The following is a 24,987-nucleotide window of genomic DNA, read 5'->3' as shown; positions in this document are numbered from 1 at the left end:
CTTACGCCGGGCAATTTTGCCGGTGCGCCCTCGCAATTTACGGAGCTGCTGCTCTGTGAATCGAAGGCAGCGCCGCAAATTTGCGGGGGCGCAGGGCAAAATCGTTGCCCTGTGCCTCCGGAATTTATGCGCAAATCTTACTGAATCCGGGCTACTGATGATTCATTCATAAAGAAAAAAAAAATGTGTGGGGGTCCCCCAAATTAAATTACCAGGCCCTTCAGGTCTGGAATGGATATTAAGGGGAACCCCGCCGTAAAAAAAAAAAAAAAATGACGTAGGGTTCCCCGCAAATATCCATACCAGGCCCTTCAGGTCTGGTGTGGATTTTAAGGGGAACTCCACCCCAAATTAAAAAAAAAATGGCGTGGAGTCCCCCTAAAAATCCACACCAGACCCTTATCTGAGCACGTTAACCTGGCCGGCCGCAGAAAAGAGGGGGGGACAGAGTGTGGCCCCCCCCTCTCCTCAACCGCACCAGGCCACATGCCCTCAACATGGGGAGGATGTCCCCATGTTGATGGGGACAAGGGCCTCATCCCCACAACCCTTGCCCGGTGGTTGTGGGGGTCTGCGGGCGGGGGCTTATCAGAATCTGGAAGACCCCTTTAACAAAGGGGACCCCCAGATCCTGCCCCCCCCCATGTGAATTGGTAATGGGGTACACTGTACCTCTACCATTTCGCGAAGGAAGTGTAAATAGTTAAAAAAAAAACACACAGACACCGTAGAAAAAAACCCTTTATTAATAAAAAAAAAAAAAAAAATCCAGTGATGTGAATCCACTCTCGGCCCGGCCCCCCACTCCAACGTTTTCTTCTATCCAGCGATGGATGATCTCTCCAGCGACGGATGATCAGCGGTCAGGTCCAGCGATGAGAAGATCTATCCGTCCAGAGCGCAGCAGGGGAGCTCCTCTCCCTGCTGGACACAGCCCAGCGGAATGACGCGCTGGAGCTGTGACATTTCTTATATAGGGGAAGCGGCCACCCGTCACGTGACCCCACCCCCTCTGACGCACCCTCGTACGTCACTGGGAAAGCCCGGTCTTTCAGGGTCTTTCCCAGTGACGTACGAGGGTGCGTCAGAGGGGGCAGGGTCACGTGACGGGTGGCCGCTTCCCCTATATAAGAAATGTCATAGCTCCAGCGTGTCATTCCGCTGAGCTGTGTCCAGCGGAGAGAGGAGCTCCCCTGCTACGCTCTAGACGGATGGATCTTCTCATCGCTGGACCGGACCGCTGATCATCCATCGCTGGATAGAAGAAAACGTTGGAGCGGGGGGCCGGGCTGAGAGTGGATTCACATCGCTGGATTTTTTTTTTATTATTAATAAAGGATTTTTTTCTACGGTGTCTGTGTTTTTTTTTTTTTTAACTATTTACACTTCCTTCGTGAAATGGTAGAGGTACAGTGTACCCCATTACCAATTCACATAGGGGGGGCAGGATCTGGGGGTCCCCTTTGTTAAAGGGGTCTTCCAGATTCTGATAAGCCCCCCGCCTGCAGACCCCCACAACCACTGGGCAAGGGTTGTGGGGATGAGGCCCTTGTCCCCATCAACATGGGGACATCCTCCCCATGTTGAGGGCATGTGGCCTGGTGCGGTTCAGGAGAGGGGGGGCCACACTCTGTCCCCCCCTCTTTTCTGTGGCCGGCCAGGTTAACGTGCTCGGATAAGGGTCTGGTGTGGATTTTTAGGGGGACTCCACGCCATTTTTTTTAAATTTGGGGTGGAGTTCCCCTTAAAATCCACACCAGACCTGAAGGGCCTGGTATGGATATTTGCGGGGAACCCTACGTAATTTTTTTTTTTTACGGCGGGGTTCCCCTTAATATCCATTCCAGACCTGAAGGGCCTGGTAATTTAATTTGGGGGACCCACACATTTTTTTCTTTATGAATGAATCATCTCTGTAATTGCCAGAGCCGACAATTCATTAGAGCCGCAAAGCCGGTTTTAAATGCCTTTTTTTCTTTCAGAAATGACACTTTGTGCAGGGACTGTTCTATGTACGGGAAACATGCGCTTTTTCACATGCTGACTTTACACCCCCCCCCCCTAGGTATGAAATTTAAAGTAATATTACACTTTTATTGTTTCACTTTTAGCATTATTAAATTCACGGCTCCTGAAAAAACGGCCATTTTTAAAACTTTTTTCGCATTGATACATGTTTCCCGGGACAGGACCCAGGTCCCCAAACACTTTTTAGGACAATAACTTGCATATTAGCCTTTAAAATTAACACTTTAGATTTCAAATGTTCGAGTCCCATAGACTTTAATGGGGTTCTAAAGTTCACACAAACATTTGGTGTGTTCACAAGTTCTGATGCGAACCGAACAGGGGGGTGTTCGGCTCATCAATAGTTATGACCAGAGGGACCGCCCCCTGGGTGGGGCTGTTTCAGCTTTGCTAAAGTTTTACATGTTTTAACCATTAACATGTCTGCCTATTCCACTCCTAATAGAGGGAACATAATCTACAGTCAAGAGTATAAAGGAAGCTTTGTCCGTCCATGGACATAAGAGAAAAGTAGTTTTTCTCCCTCACTGATGTGCGCTAATGAGGCTTCACTGATGGGCTGCACTAATGGGCACTGATAGGCTGCACTGATGAGGTGGTACTGATAGGCATTAATAGGAGGCACAGATAGGCAGCACTTATAATCAGGGCACTGATCATGAGTGCCTTGATTATCTGTGTGCATGTCCCCTGTCAGAATTGCCGGTTACTGTGACAGTGTGTGAGGAAAGTAATGGCAATAACCAAAAATAGACATGATTGAAAAATGATTGTTAGAAAAAATTATTTCATGACGCATGCGTGAAGCTGTTTAGGTAAGATATGTTTACGTAGAGCTCCGCACTGACTGGAACACGACAACCAAATGTAACAAGCCATACCGGGTAAAAATCATCCACACAGCGTCTACATTACCCCTGAAGTACAGGAGCATATTTTAAGGGCATGTATACCGCACGAAAATCTAAACTTAAAGTAGGAAAAGCCACAGGTACCACTGACAAAATCTGCATCTAAAATAGTGGCAGCACAGCCTCACCTCACCTTACAGCTGGGCACACAGAAGCAGCACAAGTCTCCCTCCTCAGCACAAAACGGAGAACCTGTTAGAGATACAGGTATGACCTCTATAGCCCTGCAACATTCTTGGCCCCAACTTGCTTACCCAGTTTAAAAGGTTATTACATAAGGCACTGCAGAATACCTGAGATGCCATTACTGATAAACGTACTCATGAGATTTGTGAGGTAGGCAGACGCACATCTATTTTGCAGCAGAGTCTGGATGAAATTGACATTACTACATCAACACATACAGAAGAATTGGACACCCTTAAAGATCATTATTTTATTCTGCAGAACCGGCTGTTAGATTTTGAAAATAGGGCTAGACGGTCGAATTTACGGATATGTGGTATTCTTGAACAAATTGAAGACTTACAGTCAACCATAACAACACTTTTCCAAGAACTAGCTCCATCTATCCCAATTGAATGTCTAGAAATGGACAGAATCCACAGGGCCCTAACCTCACATAAAGAAGAGGGCCCGCCTAGAGATATTATACTGAAGATGCACTATTTTAGCCCCAAAGGAACAATTAATGGAAGCAGCAAGAAATAAAGAATCCCTGATTTTTCAAGGACACAAATATCAAATTTTTCAAGATTTATCTCAATTCATGCTAATTAAACACAAAGAGATGAAACCGCACTTGCAAGTTCTCAAATACATTGTATATCATATAGATGGGGGTTACCCTTCTCCCTGCGCTTCGCTTATAAGGGAACTTACTATAAACTGCAAATTTCTTGTCATCATTAGAGAACTCCGCCTGTCAGCACCCACAACTATAAAAAGAGAGTATTCAGCGCTGACCAATAAAACACCTAAATAACATATATTGCCAGCTAGCACTAAAGGTTAATTTAAAAAAAAAACACCTCAGATGAACATATAGCAAAAAGCAGTGCAGTGCAATAATAAAAGTCCAAACACCCGAAAATAAACTAAAATAAGATCAGGTCCATAAGTGAATGTGAAAGGAGCACAAATGGTCGTAGTGCAAAATACAGTGAAGAGCAGAGCGGCTTGACTGGTGACAGTGATCCCTCCACCTCAGATAAATAAGCCTCTCACCTCCTCCACTCGACCTGCAATAGGTCACAAGGCAGTACACCCACAATCTGGGTAGCCCCTGCGGGATTTTTGTGGTTGGTGGTTTGTTATTTTACTTCCCTTTTTGGGCATTTGGGTCCTATACCAACACCCTCATGAGGGCAAACCGCCTCACGAACCCCTGGTGGAGAACAGAGCATATCTTGCCTCTACATGTTTTTATTTAAGAGCGCTACATCGTAAGTGAAGGAAACCTGATGTATATCTATGAATGGTATTGGAATGTTATACTTTACTCTACTCTATGTATTTTCTTTAATATTTTTACTTTTAGAATACACAATATTCTTGCTCAATTATACCCCTGAAGAAGGAGATACAGATACATTCTGAAACACGTCGGGTGCAAGAATTTATTTAAATTAATACTCAATCAATATGACGGTGTTGACAATACTGTAAATATGTTTGAACATGCTATGTATGTACATATACATGTGTTTTATACATATCTATTGTTATAAGAAAATATTCAATAATAAACAATTTAGTACTCTATATATGTTTCAAGAAATCTGTGCCTTAAAAGTCCACCACAAGGGGAGTTTTGTTTTAAACAATCCCGGTAGCAATCGAGATCTTGTACCTCTTGATGTGCTCCACCATGAATAGAATGCGAAAGATAAGATCTAATGCTCTCTGTACAACAGTTTATTTGAATAATTAACAGAAAAACTACTCACATTGAAAAGCACTCTCTGCGTGTGCCAGCAAAACGTGCAATGGTTACTGCCCACAAGTGATGGCCACAGGTAACGTTAGACGTAGCTCCTCCCCCGTACGCATTATGTCCGTACGGGGGACATATATATCGTCATGGCAACCCCCAATCAGCCAATCAGTCTCTTTGACAGAGCGGCCCAATCCCAGCTGATGTCACAGGAAAGAGTTTCCAATACCAGGGGAGATGTTTTCGCTGACAGGCAGTTAGCCAGACTAAGGTATAAAGTGCATAATGTGTGAAAGAGACTGGCGCTTAATTTCAAAAATGATCCAAGGGAAAAATCAAACTTCATTGTACCAAGAAAATATATAATGGCGCATGTGTCTCAAAACTCTAAAATTCCTTAAAGTGGAGGTTCCATCAAAAAAACAATTTTGCTTTAAACTGTAGCTTACGACTAAAAAATAAAAAAAATAAGATTTTTTTTACTCATCTGGAAATGCCTGTTGCTATGCGGTCCCACAAAATCTGCCTTTGAAACCACCTAGGATTCTGACATCATCTCCCTCTAATGCTCCTGGGAAATGTGTGTCATCATTTCCCCGGATGCAGTGCGCTGTCCAATTATCACTCCCTATCCAAGACTTCCAGAAAGTAAGTGCCTGTAGGCTTCACAATGCCCACAAGTTAAATGACAACGGTGTAGATATAGTTTTATAAACTATCTTTTTTGAATATCTATGCGGATCGGCGACGGATTGTAAAATAGTAAGTGACCAGATTTATATTATAAAAACGCAGGATGAAAGGACTGTGACGGTATTAGAATGATATCCCTGTCAAAGTCTTCCCTTCTTCCCATAAAGATAATCACCCAATATTCCACAAGGGGGAATATTCCTGGAGTCGCCCCAATAAGCCACACATGCCAAGCTTACTGCTGGAACAACACCTTTTAATGGTTTTCTTCTCAGCTTTTTATACAGTCCAAGACATTCAAGCAACAATGAAATCTCCACCCCCCCTAATCAAACACTAAGGCTAATTACTAAAACATTCTAGACAGGTCGGCACCGACCGACAATTATCATGTCTAATCACTGCACATTCCTTAAACAGCATAACAATAAACCACCTTCACACACTGAGTTTCCTAGGCAGACGTTTCGTCTGCATCCAGTTTGACACCTATTAACACCTCTGAGAATCACTAGGCTGTAGACAGCGTTATTACACAATTAAAGGCCTTTCAAAAGCTAGCCTTATTTAACATATGAACAGTCTTTACAGAGAGAGATGAATCACACATGAAAACACCTGTTACCTCTAACACACAGCATTTAATTAACAGGGAGAGAATTAGACTGAAGCATATAGGCAAAAAGTCCTTCACAATCGCCCCCCTTTTTCTCCCTGCTCCGGCAACTCGGTTGGACCTTTCCTGGTCCAGTAGGGTTGACGGGTTCAGAGCTTTTAGTCCGAGGTTAACTCCGTTTTGCGTAACTGACCTCCCTTGGCAACTGCTCCCGACTCCGGTATGCCAGCGGGTCGTCAGATCACACGCTGGTCAGTCCCCAAGTCTTTGTGCGATCTGCAGAGTCACCAGAACTCAGTGTGAAGACAGCGAATGGGTCTGTGCGCCGCCGTCTAGGTGTCCCGCTATGGGAGGGGCAGGTTATGGCTCTGAAGTGACAATCACAGGAGATTCATAAAAAGAAAAAGTTATATTTGTTGAAATGCTGTAGCACTGGTGCTCAGAGTCCGGGGGGGGATCAGTGCCCCATAGGGTCAGCCACCCTCTGCTCCCTCCGCAGCCGCCGGTTCTCCTCTGAGCTTCTCCAGCTCCATCTCCAGTTCATGGAGCCTGGGGGGGTCAGCCCACTGTGACCTCAGGTGGTTGTTCTCCTCCTCCATGCGGCTTATGCACTCCTCCAGCTCTATGTACTCACGGATCAGATCCTGCTTGCTCATGTCCTGCAGGCTCTCCACGTGGTCCTTCATCATCAGGAACTGGGTGGTGGTGTAAGGGGCCACCGGTGGGCCCTTGGCGAACATCTCGGCCCGCATCTGGGACGTCCGCTGCGACTTCCTCTCCTCCAGTCGCTTCTTCTCCTCCCAGGTCAGCTTGTTATACGGCTTTCAGGACCTCTTCTTCTTGGGGGGTAGCCGGCGGTGCCTCTTTCTGCCCAGTTCCCTCCAAGGCCCCTCCGGCTCATGGCTGTCACCCATGACCAGCTGACAATGGTGTTCCCTGTTGTCCATAATAACAGATTGTACCATGAGGACTTCGTAAAGGGTGTCCAATGGTTCTTCCGGACCCAGCTCCTGGAGATCCCAAGCCGAGTCTACACAATGAGCTGCTGCTGGTGGGCGGTACCCAGGTTGAGACCAATTTGACCTGGTGTTGTCATTCATGGGGCAATTCTGCTTGAAGTGACCCAGCTGTTTGCACCGGAAGCAGCATTGTTCGTTGTCCTCCTGGCGTGGATAGCGAGGGCTAGATGTCACCGGTCTGTTAGGAGGTTGGTATCTAGCGGCTGGTGGGTGTGAGGGCACCGTTGGTCGTGGAGGTTGTACCTGTGGTGTGACCTGGTTCGTCTTGCGAGTTTCCGCATATTCATCCGCCAACTTAGCGGCCTCTGGTAGAGTCATGGGCCTGCGATCTCTCACCCAGTCTTTGACATTTGTCTGGATGTGATTGTAAAATTGCTCCAGGAGCATTAGTTGCAAAATGTCCTCTGCGGTGGTGGCCTGGCTGCTGTTAACCCAGTTAGAGGCAGACAGGGATAACTGGCATGCCCATTCCGCGTAAGAGTCTTTCGTGGTTTTGCGTGAGTCCCTGAACTTCTGTCGGTGGGACTCTGGGGTAACTGCATAACGAGCCAGGAGCACTTCTTTAACCCGGGCGTAGCTATGGATATCCTGATCTGGCACGGTCCGGAAAGCATCAGAAGCTTTGCCTGACAGTTTGCCTGACAATATTGCAACCCACTCTCTTCTAGCTATTCGGTGCAGGTTACATTGTCGCTCAACATCTGCCAGGTAGTTATCAATCTCACAGTCCTTTTCATCAAAAGCTTTAAAAGCGCTAAACGGAATCTTCCTTGTGTCTGCTGTGCTGTACTCACTGTTCGGAGAATGTGCGGCTGCTTGTTGGACTGCTGCCAGTTTTAACTTTAACTGTAGTTCTGCGTCTCTTATTTCTTTAGCCTCCTGTAGCTCTGCGTCTCTTATTTTTTTGTCTCTTATTTGTTTAGCCTCCTTCGCTAACAGGTCCATCACTCTCAGCACCACATCCGCCGTTGGGTTCGGACCGAACCATGCTAGCTTCTCTCTCATTACTTTGTTGGCTGGCGATTCCTCCTCCTGAATCACTGGTGTCTCCATCTCTTGTACTGCTGGCGTTGCTGCAATCCTGTCCTCCTGGTCTAGCTCCATTAATTCTGCTATGATGACCCACTTGGTTTTGTTGCTAGCAATCCTTCCACGAACTTCCAGTAGTTCTTCCAGTGTCTGCTTGGAATCCGGGTGTAAAGGGGAATAGAAGGGAAAATCCCGCTGCTGCCAACCAGTTGTGACGGTATTACAATGATATCTCCATCAACGTTCCCTTCTTCCCATAACGAAAATCACCCCAATATTCCACGAGGAGGAATATTCCTGGAGTCGCCCAGAAAGCCACACATGAGACAAGCTTACTGCTGGAACAACACACTTTAATGGTTTTCTTCTCAGCTTTTTATACAGTCCAAGACATTGAAGCAACAATGAGATCTCCACCCCCCCTAATCACACACTAAGGCCAATTACTAAAACATTCTAGACAGGTCGGCACCGACCGATAATTATCATGTCTAATCACTGCACATTCCTTAAACAACATAACAACAAACCACCTTCACACCCTTGAGTTTCCTAGGTAGACGTTTCGTCTGCATACAGCTTGACACCTCTTAACACCTCTGAGCATCAATAGGTTTTTAGACAGTGTTATCACACAATTAAAGGCCTTTCGAAAGCTAGCCTTATTTAACATATGAACAGTGTTCACAGAGAGATGAGTCACACATGAAAACACCTGTTACCTCTAACCCACAGCATTAAATTAGCAGGGAGAATTAAACTGGAGCATATATAGGCAATTGCATCACAACCTGCTTCTGTAAGGTCAGTCTCCTTCCTCCTCTCTCTCGCGGTGACGTAGGGCCTGTTCGTTACGATCAAGCCACAGTGCAGCATCTTGGGCTGATTCAAAAAATTGGGCCTGTCGGTTGGCAGTAACTCTCAGCTTGGCAGGGTAGAGCATAGCATACGGTAGTTGTAGTGCGCGAAGACGCCTTTTCACATCCGAAAATTTGGCCCGGCGACGTTGCACCTCAGCAGAAAAGTCCGGGTAGATAGACACCCGGACCCCATTAACCTGGACGTTGGCTTCTCTCTGGCATGTCTCAGCACCGCCTCCCTGTCCCTATAGTGCAGCAATCTGGCCAGAATAGGCCTAGGGGGGGCACCAGGCTGTGGTGGGCGGCCCGGTGTGCGGTGCGCTCTTTCAACTGTAAAGAACGGGGAGAAGGCCTCTTTTCCGAATACTTCCATCAGCCAGCCCTCGATAAAGGTGGTGGGGTCCCGGCCCTCCGTCTTCTCCGGCAGCCCCATTATGCGCACATTGTTGCGGCGTAAACGATTTTCGATGTCGTCAGCCCTGTTGTTAGTGTCCCTGGCCAGCTGAATGGCTGCATGGGCCTCGCGGGCAACTGGGGGCAGCCTATCTTCCATTTCACTCACCCTGCTTTCCACAGCCGTTGTGCGCTCCCGTATCTTTTGCATGTCCTGCCGCAGCAGGGACACATCCTCTCTGAGACCCCCAAACTGTTCCTTAAGTGTATTTACAGAAGCGGTACATACATGAACCGCTCTCAATATCTCAGCCAGGGTCGGTTGCTCTGTATCCCCCAGCCTCGGTATCCGCATCTGGAGGGTGGCTGTTCCACAGTATCCACTTGCTCTACACATCTCCAGGCCCCTCCATCTGCCTGTCCCTGCAAGGCCTGCCCTGAATCCAGGGCCTGATCAGCTCCCCCCCTTCCTTCCTGCTCCGGGGGACCCCAAGCTTTTGTGTGTAGAAGGTCATGTCTCTCAGGTAATCCTTACTCTGCGTCTTTGCTGCTTTTTTGCTGGTCTCCCCCTTGGACCTGTCAGCGCCTCGTGGAGTGCTGAGAGCCTGGGCCGCGGCGGCGCCATCTTGGATCTCGAGCGCCGGCCAATCTTCCTTTTTTTTAGCCATTCCGTGGGTGCAGAGAGCTGGCGGGTGGACCGGGAGGGTGACCGGGTGAGTAGCCAGCTGAACAGCCGTTCAGAACCGTCGGATCGCTGCTGGGAGAGGATCAATACCGGGTGCTGCGGAGGAGCTGTGAGACACACGTCTTCTCACATGCCGGTCTTGGCCACGCCCCCCTTTTCTCTTTCTTACGCTTATTCCCTCTCCATCTCAATTCCTCCTTCCCCATTTCTTTCCCCTATTTCCCTCACCCCTTCCCCTCCTCAAGACCCCTATCTTCCCCTCTCCGCGCCGTGTGCACCAATGGTGCAGAGAGAGAGAGGAAATAAAAAAAACACCCCTCTCCCTCTGCCCCCCCATTGCCTTCTCCTCCTCTTTATGATTTTCATTCAAACTTCCTTTTTTCTCTCTTTTTTTTTTCTCTCTATCCCCTTATCTTCCTTGGGGTAGATTCAGTAACATATGCGCATTTTTTACGTAGGCGCAGGGCACTGTTTTTGCCCTGTGCCCCCGCAAATTTTCTGCGCTACCCTCGATTCACGGAGCAGTAGCTCCGTAAATTGCGAGGGCGCTCCGGCAAAATGCCTGGCGTAAGCGCGCACAATTTAAATGATCCCGTAGGGGGCGGGAATCATTTAAATTAGGCGCGTTCCCGCGCCGAGCATAGTGCGCATCCTCCGTCGGGAAACTTTCCAGACGTACATTGCGGTAAATGACGTCGCAAGGACATCATTTGCTTCAAAGTGAACGTGAATGGCGTCCAGCGCCATTCACGATTCACTTACGCAAACAACGTAAATTTCAAATTTCGCGACGCGGGAACGACGGGTATACTTTAGCATTGGCTGCCCCTGCGATAGAAGGGGCAGCCTTACGCAAAGAAAAACAATACGCAAACGACGTAAACTGCGTACGCAGGGCTAGCGTAACGTTATGAATCGGCGTTAGTATGCAATTTGCATACTATACGCTGACCACTACGGGAACGCCCCCCTGCAGTCGGCGTAACGAGCTTTCTGAATACAGAACACTCGTTACGCCCGGGCAAGTAAGCAATTGCGCTGCGTAACTATGGTTACGCAGGCGCAATTGCTCTCTGAATCCGGGCCAGTGTTCTTATTCCTGCTCCCCTAATAGGTTTTTACTTTCCTCAGATTGTATAAATCACTCCCATGGTGCCCATATCCCTTTTATTCGTTCTTTCTTTTCTATTGTCATTGGCAAAAGTTTCTCCATTATTCCTATTTTCCTTACTTTTTTCAGCCACATTGAGATTGAAGGTACTTTAGGATCTTTCCAATTTATTGCAATACAGCTTTTGGCTGCATTCATCAAATGACATATTACTGACTTCATATATCTTTTTGGTGGAATTTGTGTATGATGTAGCAGACAGAAAGCCGGGTCATCTGGGATTTCATATTCTGTAAATATTCGGGTAATTCTCTGAACTGTTTGCCAGAATTGTCTTATTAATGGGCAGCCCCAAAATATGTGTATCATTGTCCCTTTCTCCCCACACCCTCATATAGAAAGGATGTTTATCATTGGATACCTGCTCCAAATAGGAGCACTTTTTTATTTTAATTTTATATTTATCATTTACCTTTATAGGTAACTTCTTTCAAACACCTATAATAATATTGCTATAATAGTGTTGTTCGATCCTAATTGTACTCTCTAGCATATTTTAATTTTACAGAATTGAATTATCTTTCAACTCCTCCCCTTCAGGAAGGAAAAAACTGACCTTAAACCTAATTTCCTCCTACTAGGTTTCACTTAATAATAATATGTCTTCCCTGAATATATTGATGCTTAACGTAGAAGGTCTCAACTCTCCCCAGAAACGCACTAAAGTATTTAAATTATTTTCCAAATTTGTAGGCAAACTCCAAAACATGGAGTTTGCCTACAAGATACACACCCGACAATCTGCACCAAAATATTTTAACCGCAAATATCCCCAAGTTTACACAGCCTCGACTAATACTAAAAAGAGGGGAGTACTAATTGCATTCCACCGCTCAACGCTGTTTACCCCAAAAACAGAACTCAAAGACCCTGAAGTTAGATACGTGATCCGAACTGGATTATTAATTGATAGTCAGATTACAATTGTCTCTTATTATGCCTTTAACAAAAATTCTGTATCTTTTCTTTGCCATTTTTTTCAGTTATCAAAATACATAAAATAGGTACTCTCGTAATTGGTGGTGACTCAAACCAAGTATTATACCCATTCCTTAACAAATCCCCAACCTCACTTACTGCACCTAAAAATTCTTACCAGAAGCTTATAAACCAGTATGTTCTTCTTGATACTTGGCGAGAACATAACGCTGCAAAACGAAAATACACTCATTATTCTTATCCTCACACTATTTTTCAGCATAGGTCATCTTTTTGTTCCTGTTAGTACCTCGGCTCTCATTCTAGGCTCACAAATTATTCCATGCACTTGATCAGATCATAATGTGGTAGTAACAACCCTTTCTTCCTTGGTCCCAAAGCTTAATCACCGAACTTGGTACATCAATGATGGCTTGCTAGCAAATTATTCATATCAATTGGAGTTAAAGAAAGCCATAAAGGACTATCTTATCAACAACAATGCTACTGGTACATACCCCATAACTCGGTGGGAAGAGCTCAAACCCTATATTAGAGGGGTTTGTATTAGTCAAGCATCTCATCATCGCAAAAAAACAACAACACATACACAAAGCTTCCAAAACATTTGAGACTACACCTTCAGCATCGAATAAACTTATTTATGACAAAACTCGATTGGAACTTGACATATTCCTATCAGAATAAGATGAAAAAACACTTTGTAGATCTAAACATACTTTCTATATGAAAGCTAAGAAACCTGACACCTCCTTGGCCTTGGCATTGAGAATGACCAATTGGTCAAATGACCATTACACCAAAACCTATTCACTTAAAAATAACTAAAGATGCCAATACTAGTAATCCATTAATTCTTAATGTATTCCATAAAAAAATTCTGAACTATACTAAAACATTCGATCAATCTCATCTGACTACACTTTTATCCACAATTCATCTTCCTTCACTCTCCCCATCAGAGCAGGAAACTCTAGAAAATCCTGTCACTGAAATAGACATAAATAAATGCAAGCCGCTATATAATCGATCAAGCTACGTTTAAAGACCAGGTATCAATGGCCTCTCAGCCACTTACTATAGACGTTTCATGCCCCTACTATCTCCTCTCATGATTGAAGTATTTGACTCTATTTCTGAAAAGGATCACTCATTGCCTCTATTTACATAGATCCCTAAACCTAATTCTAGACCAATATCAATCCTCAATGTAGACATCAAGGGCCAGATTCACGTAGGGCAGCGGCGGCGTAACGTATCGTAGATACGTTACACCGCCGCAATTTTTCATCGCAAGTGCCTGATTCACCAAGCACTTGCGATGAAAACCTACGCCGGCGGCCTCCGGACCTACCGCGCATGCTCCGTTTCCGAACTCCCGCCGTGCATTGCGCGACGTGACGTCATTTTTTCGAACGGCGACGCGCGTATCGTAATTCCGTATTCCTGGACGGCTTACGCAAACGACGTTATTTTTTAAATTTCGACGCGGGAACGACGGCCATACTTTATACAGCAATAGAATTGCTGTGTAAAGTTAAGGCACCAAAAAAAACGACTAACTTTGCGACGGGAAACTAGACTAGCGGCGACGTAGCGAACGCGAAAAAACGTCGGGAATCACCGCAACTCCTAATTTGCATACCTGACGCTGGTTTACGACGCAAACTCCCCCAGCGGCGGCCGCGGTATTGCATCTTAAGATCCGACAGTGTAAAAATATTACACCGGTTGGATCTTATGTCTATCTATGCGTAACTGATTCTATGAATCAGTCCCATAGATAGAAACAGAGATACGACGGCGTATCAGAAGATACGCCGTTGTATCTCCACTGTGAATCTGGCCCCCAGATATTAGCCAAAGTTCTCGCTTCCAGACTTAACCAAATTATAGGTTCTCTAATACATAAAGACCAAACTGGATTTATTCCTTTATGACAAGCTGGTGACAACATATGCCGAGCTACACTCTTGGCTCATGTAGCTCGTACTCACCAAATTCCAACATGTTTAGACATACGAAAGGCTTTTGATTCATTGTCATGGCCTTACTAACACTCTATCCTTAGTAGATGGGGGTTCGGTCCTAATTTCCTGAGATGGATCACTACTCTGTATCAGCATCCTAAGGCATATATTACCTACTCGGGATTTAAATCTGACCATTTTAACATTGAAAGGAGTACTAGACAAGGCTGTCCCCTTTCCCCTCTCCTCTTTGCTTTAGCAATTGAACCCCTTGCCCAACTCATTAGCTCCAATCCAGATTTAAGAGCACTAGATTTAGGTGGTTATCATAAACTATGCATGTTTGGAGACGATGTCCTAATATTCCTAACTTCACCTATAACATCAATACCTACTGTGACAGACCTAGCCGGGACAGAGGCTTTTGGAGAGGACTCAATGCTAGCCTCTAGCCTTCTGATTATGGGCCCTGGATTTTAAGGGAACAATACTCTTTGCGAGGTGTATGCCTATAGATCTTGAAGTAATGTTACTTTGGATTCAAGTCCATGTCTCCCCAAAACACACAGACTCTGGGAACCCTGTATATGCCATATTATAGTGATGGCTTCATAATGTTGGGGCTCATAGAAGATGCTGATGCCATCAACTCCAGACACCTGTCTGTCTGTTGTCTGCTATAATGTGTTTATTGTAAATAAGGCTAGTGTGGGCTCTAAGTCTTTCACCCATTGTTTGTTTTAATTAACTCTGCTATCGTGTGAAGGAGTTCTGTGTTGATTTATGATAATGTATATTGTATTTAGGGAGCTAGGAGACAGCAAGGCTAGGAACTGAAAGGTCATGCCTCTGAGTCACCTAGGCTGTCTAAAGGATGATCTAATGATAATTAGCTCATGTTAATTAGGTTTCTGGTTACAGTTTGTATTGTCATCCTTGTGTATATATTTGTGTGAGATCTCAAATAAAAGGCTATTCCTGACTGTTGTTGTCTGGTGACTGGGTGGGTTAAATGGATAGTGCTGGTTGGCAGCAGTGATATCATGCTTCCTGGCTGTGAAGACATCCAAACCTCCACCTGGTTCCAAGATCGGGATAGCAGACTTCAGTCACCCCAGCAGAGATATGGATTTGGCATCAGAGTTCCCGGGGCTGCTGCAGATTGTCCTTTCAGCATACACCAGGTCTGTGTCTGCTGATGAATACCTGAAGGTCAGGCAGCAGATTCGGGAAAGACACACATTAGAGCCCTCCAGGTTGCTGGTATGCAACTGGACAAGTGCTTTCCAACCCCAGAGCAGCATGCCAGTGAACAATAGGAGTTATGGATGCAATTTCTGGGAGAGCGGCCCCAGGAGCAATGGGTGAGTTGGACAGGCTGGTCCAGCAGAAGATAGAGCTGGACAATCAGTATTGGGCTCTGCAATGGGACACGGATATGACTTTGGTGGCCCTGGATTGCTGTGGGAGAGCCTTACAGATTGTTTTGTGTTTGGCGATAAAGGGGAACCTACCCTTGAAGACCTGTGAGAATACAGAGAGGCTATACTCGGTCTTTCAGGTGTCTCAGAGCTTAAACCTGATCTAGACTATTTGCTATGGAAGGAACAGCATCTGGAAAGGGCATACAGGAAACTGCTAGAATGCGTTCAGCTGCATGCCAGAGAATCGGCAGTGGAAACTCCGGAGATTGCCGTCTATAAAGCTGAAGTGCTGACAACAGGTCAGAGATCTGCTATCCTCTCGTCAACACCAACAGCAGCTTCAGCCTCCTGGAGAGAAAGGGCAGTTGGGCTTTCTCCCACAATACTGAGAGACATGGGATTTTCTGCCAGCAGCATCTGTGGCATCACCAGAAACTTCTGCAGTTGAAGCGCTGACAACTGGACAGAGGGTCCAAGACCTCTGCCCTACACCTGTGGCAGTCCTGGAGACACAGGGTGAGAAGGAGATGGTCCCTTCCCAGCAGCAGATGGCACCTCAGAATACCACCAACCCAGCTGGAGAGCGGGCACCAGGGTCAGACATCAATGAGCTCTGCCCAGCACCAGTAACCTCTTTTTCGCTCTACAGACAGGAGATGGTGAATCTCTATCCCCAGACACCAGTTATAGAGATTGGGGATTAGATAGACTGTTCTGCTGAGGAAAAACAACCTGATGAGCCTACAGCAGAAGAGCTTGTATCAGGGCATCTGTGGAGTTACAAGAGACTCCTCCAGCTGAAGCGCTGGCCACCGGACAGAGGGTCCAAGACCTCTGCCCCACACCTGCAGCAGTTCTAGGGGCCCATGGGTGAGAAGGTGATGGTCACTGCCCAACAGTTAGCCAGAGTGGATGATGTGGGGTCCTCAGCTGAAGTGCTAACAGGGCAGAATGCTACTGACATCTGCAGCTTGAGCTGATATCAGGGGATGGGACTGCGGTCTCCACTCACGGCAACCCAGCTGGCAACAGAGCAGAGTGCTGCTGGCCCATGCCCTCAACTAACAGAAGAGGGAGTTCCTGTGGTAGTGGATGGGACTTCAGTCTTCACTGACACAACCCCATAAATTGGTGCGGCACTGAGACAGGATGTCGTCAGCCATGCTTTGCAAGCACTGGGGGATTTTTACCTACCAAAAGTGGATGGGACTTCCAGTCTCCACCTCTACACCCCAGGGATGCTGGGCAGTCGGCCCAGATCCCCAACAGCATGACGAAGTGAGCCCAGTCACCCTGTCTTCTCTCCAGCTGCTGAAAGGACTCCAGGGAGAAGGGCCAGTCTAGGCCTGTCCCCAGTGGCGGGCATGTTCTCTGAGAGAGGCAGAGGTTGGCTGGGTGAGTATTGCTCTGTTTGGAACATTTTGTTTGGGGTACTGTGTGGGTACAGGCATTATAGGGTATTGGAACTATGGACTAACTTCAGAGTCAGCCCGTCAGAGTCAACCCTCCTGTGTTAGTCTCCTGCTGAAAGGGTAGATGTGTGACAGACCTAGCATGGACAAAGGCTTTTGGAGAGGACTGAATGCTAGCCTCTTGCCTTCTGATCATGGACCCTGGATTTTAAGGGAACACTACTCTTTGTGAGGTGTTTGCCTGGGGATCTTGAAGTAATGTTAATTTGGATTCATGTCCCCCCAAAACATACAAACTCTGGAAACCCTGTATATGCCATATTATAGTGATGGCTTCATAATGTTGGGGTTCCAACTCCACCAAAAAGTATTTGAAACAATATTAAATGAAGACAATATTTTATTTAATATATAAATTGATTAAAAACATGGACAGTAAATTAGAAATAACACTGATTAGGAATAATTATATCACAATATCCCGACATGTTTCGGCAAATCGTTGCCTTCCTCAGGGGTGTGAGATTCATTCAGTGAATTTAGTACAGTCTATTGAAAAAAACACATTTAATTAGTAAAAAGCAGTTACAAAAATGTTTCAAAACATGGCTGAATTGTCAAGAGATATGCGGACAAAACGGACCCAATGTGTGGGGAACCCCCAAGACAAACTAAATGCCACAATAAAGCTGTACCTACCCCAGGTCAAAAATCGAGGCAGGATGCGGTGTACCAAGGCGACAAAATAGAGACCCCAAACAATAGTGTGATTGCAGGGGGCTAGTAATTCAAACAAAAAAATAAAAACATAATTCAAGGGCTAGTTAGGGGTTAAAGCGGGGGTTCACCCTTAGAGGGCACTTTTCCCCCTTAGATTCCTGCTCGTTATTACTAGGGGAATCGGCTATTTATTTTAAAATATGTGCAGTACTTACCCGTTTACGAGACGCATCCTCTCCGTCGCTTCCGGGTATGGGCTTCGGGAATGGGCGTTCCTTCTTGATTGACAGGTTTCCGAGAGGCTTCCGACGGTCGCATCCATCGCGTCACGATTTTCCGAAAGAAGCCGAACGTCGGTGCGCAGGCGCAGTATAGAGCCGCACCGACGTTCGGCTTCTTTCGGCTACGAGTGACGCGATGGATGCGACCGTCGGAAGCCTCTCGGAAGAATGTCAATCAAGAAGGAACGTCCGCTCCCGAAGACCCATACCCGGAAGCGACGGAAGAAGATGCAGCTCGAAAACGGGTAAGTACTGCACATATTTTAATATAAATAGCCGATTCCCCTAGACCGAACGAGCAGGAAGCTAAGGGGAGATTTTTTTTTTTTTTTTAAATGGGTGAACTCCCGCTTTAAATACCATGAGATAATAACTCACGGCTAGTATCCCCAAGTAGGGGCTAACATAGCCTCCATACATACCTATTTTGAAAAAGTTATAAAAATAAATTGGTGGGCGCTGATTGAACTGCCATAGACGTTGGAAAATAGCAGACTGATCAATGGGTAATTAACTTTCTAGATAGAAAGCAGCAAACATCGCATCTTCCACATGGGAAGGTTGCTCAAACGGTTGAGGACAGAAATTACTAGATACCAGTCATTCTTTAATTGACGGAGCACGACGGTAAGTTATTTCTGGGTATAGTTTGATCAATTTTTTAATAGTATTATCAGCCAATAAGATAGGCCAACATTTTTTAACATGTTGGATTGGAGAGGTTCGGATGGTCAGACAGAGCCGGGTCAGTTTGGGTAACAGGTACAACAGGTCACAGGTTTTTAGGTACAATGCTGCAGATCAGACAGCAAAGTGTCACTGCAGCTGCTGGCTTTTTAAAGGCAGAGTGGCGCCAATTGCGCGTTAACTAGCAAGCGCGTGTTCCCACCGCCCATGCACCCGTCGCGCACGTGTGCGTGTAGTAGGCGCATGCGCGCGCAGACGCGTGCATATGGCGCACACCGATGTGCAATTGGCATGCGTCTGCACACAGGAACAGATGACTGCTGAAGGTTCTGGGCATTAGTATGCATGCGCATGCGTGCGCGCAGGAGCCTATTGGCAGGTCCCTGACAGGATGGTACTATTGATCAGTCCACCTGGAGTTATTTAAACACCAAGGATCCAAAGACACCGACATTTTATTCTTTACCCAAAGTACATAAATCCCTGGTTCACCCTCCTGGTCGTCCGATTGTGTCTGGGTGCCAGGGACTAAATGTGAACGCAAGTGCTGTGGTTGACAAGTACCTGTATCCTCATGTTATCTCACTATCCTCCTATGTTAAAGACACTATTGATCTTCTTCGCAGTATCGATGGAAAATATCTTCCGCCCGATACCTGGCTGCATTAGATGTGGAAAGTCTCTAGAATTCCATTTCCCATAAAAAGGGTATCGCTACCATTCGGACTAAGTTGGACGAACGAAGTTCGTCCTTCGGCTGCTTGAGTTCATCCTTACATGGAACGTTTTTTTATTTGGCACCTCCCACTTCCTCCAGGTGCAGGGAGTAGCTATGGGGACCATTTGTGCCCCCTCTTATGCTAACCTGTACCTGAGGGGGTGGGAGAGGCAACTATTTTCTAATGATCATCTGTCATCTTTGTTACAACATGAGATTACATGGTCAAGATACATAGACGATATATCTTGATTTTTTTGGTCAGGTACCAGGGATGAGCTCTTGCAGCTGATGGATGCGCTCGCTGCAAAGGACTATAACTTAAATTTCACTATGGAATGCAGTCAATCCTGTATCAATTTCCTTGATTTAAAGATTCATATTGACCAAGAGGGCAGACTTCATTCCTCCCTCTATCGTAAGTCCTCAGCGGGTAACACTGTACTGCACGCTGCCAGTGCACACCCTCAACCTCTTCTCAATAGCATCCCATATAACCAATTTCTTCGGCTTAGAAGAAACTGCACTTTAGATTCAGATTTTACTAAAGCAGCCAATGAATTACGTGACAAACTACTTGTCAGGGGATACAGTCGATCCCTTTTAAAAAAATCATTTAACAAAGTTGTCAAACTGAATAGAAAGGATTTAATCCATTCAATTAAAATACCCAAACAAAATGTATCTGTTCACGTAATAACTACAATTTCTAAACATGGTCAAATGAACAATGTCCTTAAACAATGTTGGCCTATCTTATTGGCTGATAATACTATTAAAAAATTTATCAAACCATACCCAGAAATAACTTACCGTCGTGCTCCTTCAATTAAAGACCGACTGGTATCTAGTAATTTCTGTCCTCAACCCTTTGAGCAACCCTCACAAACAGGCACCTTCCCATGTGGAAGATGCAATGTTTGCTGCTTTCTATCTAATTCTAGAGATGTACCCCCCCCAATTGGATATTTCCATAACATCAAATACAGGCATACCCCGCTTTACGGACACTCACTTTACGTACACTCGCGAGTACGGACATACCCACGAGTGTACGTAAAGTATCTCACAAGTACAAATATTCCTGCGCCGTGCACCCGCATTAGACGGAACTGAAGTTCTGAGCACTTAGCCTTCCCAGTTCCAGTGTGCTCTTCCTGTATCCTGGCTGCCTCCCCACCTCCGGTGACATCACATCCCCTCAGTGTTTTTTCAGGATTCCCTGTCAGCCACAGAATTCCATCCAGCCTCTCAATAGCACTGTCCTTTGGGCACAGCGTGATGTCCGGGGGATGGATTGGAGCGCCCCCCCTTGCATCAGATAAGCTTATTTACATGCAAGTGTTCCCCTGGCACCCCCACTACAGCCTAGAAGTGAAAAAAGGTATTGCTTCACTTTAAGTACATTTTCGTTTTACATACATGCTCTGGTCCCATTGTGTACTTAAAAGTGGGGTATGCCTGTATCGTGTAACTTAGCTCTTTGCCAATGTGGATGTTTCTATGTTGGCAAGACAAAGAGACCATTTTTTGTAAAAGAATAAGAGATCATATTCTGCCTCTTTTTAAAAAGCTGAATACCACAGCATTAAATCGACATATTGGCCGTCAGCATGGGTATGATGCGACTATGGTGCGATTCCACGCCCTTGAACATGTGCCAACACATGTTCGGGGGGGTGGTATAGACTTAACTCTTTTACAGCTTGAGACAAGATGGATACAGAGCCTAGACGCTGTCAGATACCCCGGACTTAATGAATATATCAGCTACAAGTGCTTTTTATGAGTTTTTTTATTTATGCTGTTCCGTACATTTTCGGAGATTTCTTTGACTTTTTGGAGATCCAGAGTCCATGCCCATTTGTTCCTGTCTCTTGTTTTCTTCTTGCTCACTTAACGTTATGGTCCTTTTTCATCTATGGAACCATTTGGAGGATGCTCTGGGTCCCTTGCTGTTCATCTCCCTTCCTCTTCTTTCCCTCCCCTTTCCTTCCTTGACTGATTTTTCCTCAAAATATTTAGGCTTAGTTTAATTTATTAACTTTGTTTGTATTTTTTCTATGTATAATACATACATTATTGATTCTGTGTGAATTTACTATCAACATTCAATATATAATTGTTTTTTGTATGCTTTGGCTCCTGTATAAAGTTTCATTCATGGCTTTATCTCTTTAGGTGTTCATCACGGATCCCTTTTTTTGTTTATATCTAAGATGTAGTGATTTCCCTTTGACAGTCCTTATGTCTATCCGCCCTTGGTCTAATTGTGGGGGTGTTTGCTTATGGCGTTGTCATGGCGGCATTCAGACTCCTTCCCGTGATTGTATGGACACCCAAGGGCTTTGTTGTCTTTTGACACATAGCCCGCCCCTTAGCCACGCCCTATGTCGTCCCCTCCTGCTTCAGCTATATCTGCCTCTCCTCGATCTGTCTGTTTGTCTGCGTGCCTCAGGCCCGCTCGTTGCCGCTGCGATCTGCTGACGTCACGCCGCACAGTAGTCTGGGGCTTGTAGGCGCAGGTCGGCGTGCACGCATGCGCTGTGGCTACTTTTTATCCGCTGCTGATCAGTGACATCCGTCACTGATCAGCTGGGGGGCTATTTGTATGCTAGCGTGTCGGTGGTGCGCTGTCATTATGTTTACACTCATCTAAGGTAATCTATCATTATGTCCTCTCTTGGTATGGCTTTCTGTGGATGGATGCAATGTCAGCCATCTGCTGTTATTTTTTTTATTGTAGGTTTCTATCCTTAATTGCATTGCTATTTTCGCTGTGCTTTTTCCAGGATAGACTGACATCTTCCTGTTAACCTATGGGCTGTGTCAACCCCTGCAGTTAATTACCCATTGATCAGTCTGCTATTTTCCAACGTCTATGGCAGTTCAATCAGCGCCCACTAATTTATTTTTATAACTTTTTCAAAATAGGTATGTATGAAGGGTATGTTAGCCCCTACTTAGGGATACTAGCCGTGAGTTATTATCTCATGGTATTTAACCCCTAACTAGCCCTTGAATTATGTTTTTCTTTTTTAGTTTGAATTACTAGCCCCCTGCAATCGCACTAAGGTTTAGGGTCTCTATTTTGTCACCTTGGTACGCTGCATCCTGCCTCGATTTTTGACCTGGGGTAGGTACAGCTTTATTGTGGCATTTAGTTTGTCTTGGGGGTTCCCCACACATTGGGTCCGTTTTGTCCGCACATCTCTTGACAATTTAGCCATGTATATATATATATATATATATTGATTAAAATATTGTCTTCATTTAATATTGTTTCAAATACTTTTTGTGACTTGTGAAGGCACCGTTATAATCCCCTTATCCTTTTAACAACCCTGTACTATTTTATATGGATGAGGTGCCGTATCTAATAGAGGACACACCAATCTCTCTTTTCAAAAATAATGCTGCATACACATGATCGGAATTTCCATTGGAAAAAGTCAGACGGACTTTTTCCATAGGAAATTCCGACCATGTGTATGCCCAATCGGAGAAATTATATCGGAAATTCAGATGAATTTCATCGGAGTTTAAATATAGAACATGTTTTATTTTACTCCGATGGAATTCCGTGGAATTCCGATAAGCTTTTGCTTGGGCAAAAGCCTGATCGTGTGTACGCGGCATTAGATTGTCTAAAGGATTAGATAATTAGCTCATGTTAATTAGGTTTCTGGTTACAGTTTGTATTGTCATCCTTGTGTATATATTTGTGTGAGATCTCAAATAAAATGATGTACTCCAAGACCGGTGTTGTCTGGTGACTGGGTGTGTTAAATAGTCTTGGATAGTGCTGTTCTGAACAAAGGAAGCATGGACAGCGGACATAGTCCTGGGTTCGTCACACCTACTCTTCTAGATATCCTTTTCAAATTTGAAGTAGTATTGGGCCTTAAAGGGTCACTAAAGGAAATATTTTTTTAGCTGAAATGACCGTTTACAGGGTATAGAGACATAATAGTTAACTGATTCCTTTTAAAAATGATTAAAAATAGATAAAAACCAATCATATAATGTACCTACAGTTTAGTTTCGTTTTTGCTGTTTCCTGGTTCTCTGATGTACAGAGCCAGAGAGCCAATAGAGGGCAGTGATGGTTTGTACAACAAAACTGGATTGGTGCTGAGGGGTTTTAGACACACAGTAATCACACCTCCTTTATTAGTCACCACAGTGAGAAATCTCCCAGTACTGTGGTGATCAGGAAACAAACAACCAGGAAGTGTCCAGAACAGAGAGGAATTACAGCAACATCAAAGCAAAAACGAACAATGAGGACATGAAACCAGGACTGCAGTAAGGTAAAGGAAGCTATTTAGCTAAAAAAAAATATTCCTTTAGTGACCCTTTAAGATAAATCCACACAAATCCAAAGCCCTGAATATATCGCTACCACTCGATACCCAAACCCAATTAGTTAATTCCTTACCATTTACATGGACAACAACATATATTACATATTTAGGAATTAAACCTTACAGCTAATCCTACAGAACTTTATGCAACAAATTATCCACCAAGGCTGACACAATTTAACCACTTAAGGACCGTCTCCTGCACATTTACGTCGGCAGAATGGAACGGCTGGGCACATGCACGTACAGGTACGTCCTGTGCTAGTACCTAGCTGTGGGTCGCGGGCGCGCGCCCGCGACCCGGTCTGAAGCTCCGTGACCGGGACCCGATCACCGCTGGAGTCCCGCGATCGGTCCCTGGAGCTGTAGAACTGGGAGAGCTGTATGTAAACACAGCTTCTCCGTTCTTCACTGTGGCGGCGGCATCGATCGTGTAATCCTTTTATAGGAATTCACAATCGATGACGTCACACCTACAGCCACACCCCCCTACAGTTGTAAACACACATGTGGTCACACATAACCCCTTCAGCGCCCCCTTGTGGTTAACTCCCAAACTGCAACTGTCATTTTCACAGTAAACAATGCATTTTAGATGCATTTTTTGCTGTGAAAATGACAATGGTCCCAAAAATGTGTCAAAATTGTCCGAAGTGTCCGCCATAATGTCGCAGTCACGAAAAAAATCGCTGATCGCCGCCATTAGTAATAAAAAAAAAATTAATAAAAAGGCAATAAAACTATCCCCTATTTTGTAAACGCTACAAATTTTGCGCAAACCAACCGATAAACGCTTATTGCGATTTTTTTTACCAAAAATAGGAAGAAGAATACGTATCGGCCTAAACTGAGGAAATTTTTTTTTATATATATATTTTTTGGGGATATTTATTATAGCAAAAAGTAAAAAATATTGAATTTTTTTCAAAATTGTCGCTCTATTTTTGTTTATAGCGCAGAAAATAGGTTATTTGACCCGCTATATCGAGCAAGCGTTATCTTCTTCCATTTTCGCTATAATTAAATATTACTTTTTATATTCTCCTATGTTGATTATATATGGTTGTTAATATTAATAGCTAGAATTACATCACTAAATTGTAATGATAACTGAAATGTTACACTAAG

At 45.0% G+C, this 24,987-nt stretch overlaps 1 protein-coding gene across 12 annotated transcripts in view; it reads right to left on the bottom strand.

The window, feature by feature from the left end:
* CLEC16A (C-type lectin domain containing 16A) overlaps nt 1-24,987 on the bottom strand; it is a 1,403,906-nt gene that overhangs the window by 8,948 nt on the left and 1,369,971 nt on the right. For 3 of the 12 annotated variants that reach the window (XM_040358542.1, XM_040358545.1, XM_040358546.1), the window contains one exon: nt 17,469-17,635. The exons of the other annotated variants lie outside the window; for them this stretch is intronic. In XM_040358542.1, coding sequence (XP_040214476.1) covers nt 17,613-17,635 — 23 coding nt within the window. In that variant the 3' untranslated portion in view covers nt 17,469-17,612. Of the gene's footprint in view, nt 1-17,468; nt 17,636-24,987 lie in introns of those variants that run through there. 12 annotated transcript variants of the gene reach the window in all.

This window comes from Rana temporaria, chromosome 6 (assembly GCF_905171775.1).
Source record: "Rana temporaria chromosome 6, aRanTem1.1, whole genome shotgun sequence".
NCBI classification, from domain to species: domain Eukaryota; kingdom Metazoa; phylum Chordata; class Amphibia; order Anura; family Ranidae; genus Rana; species Rana temporaria.
This window is presented reverse-complemented; position numbering and strand designations above follow the sequence as displayed.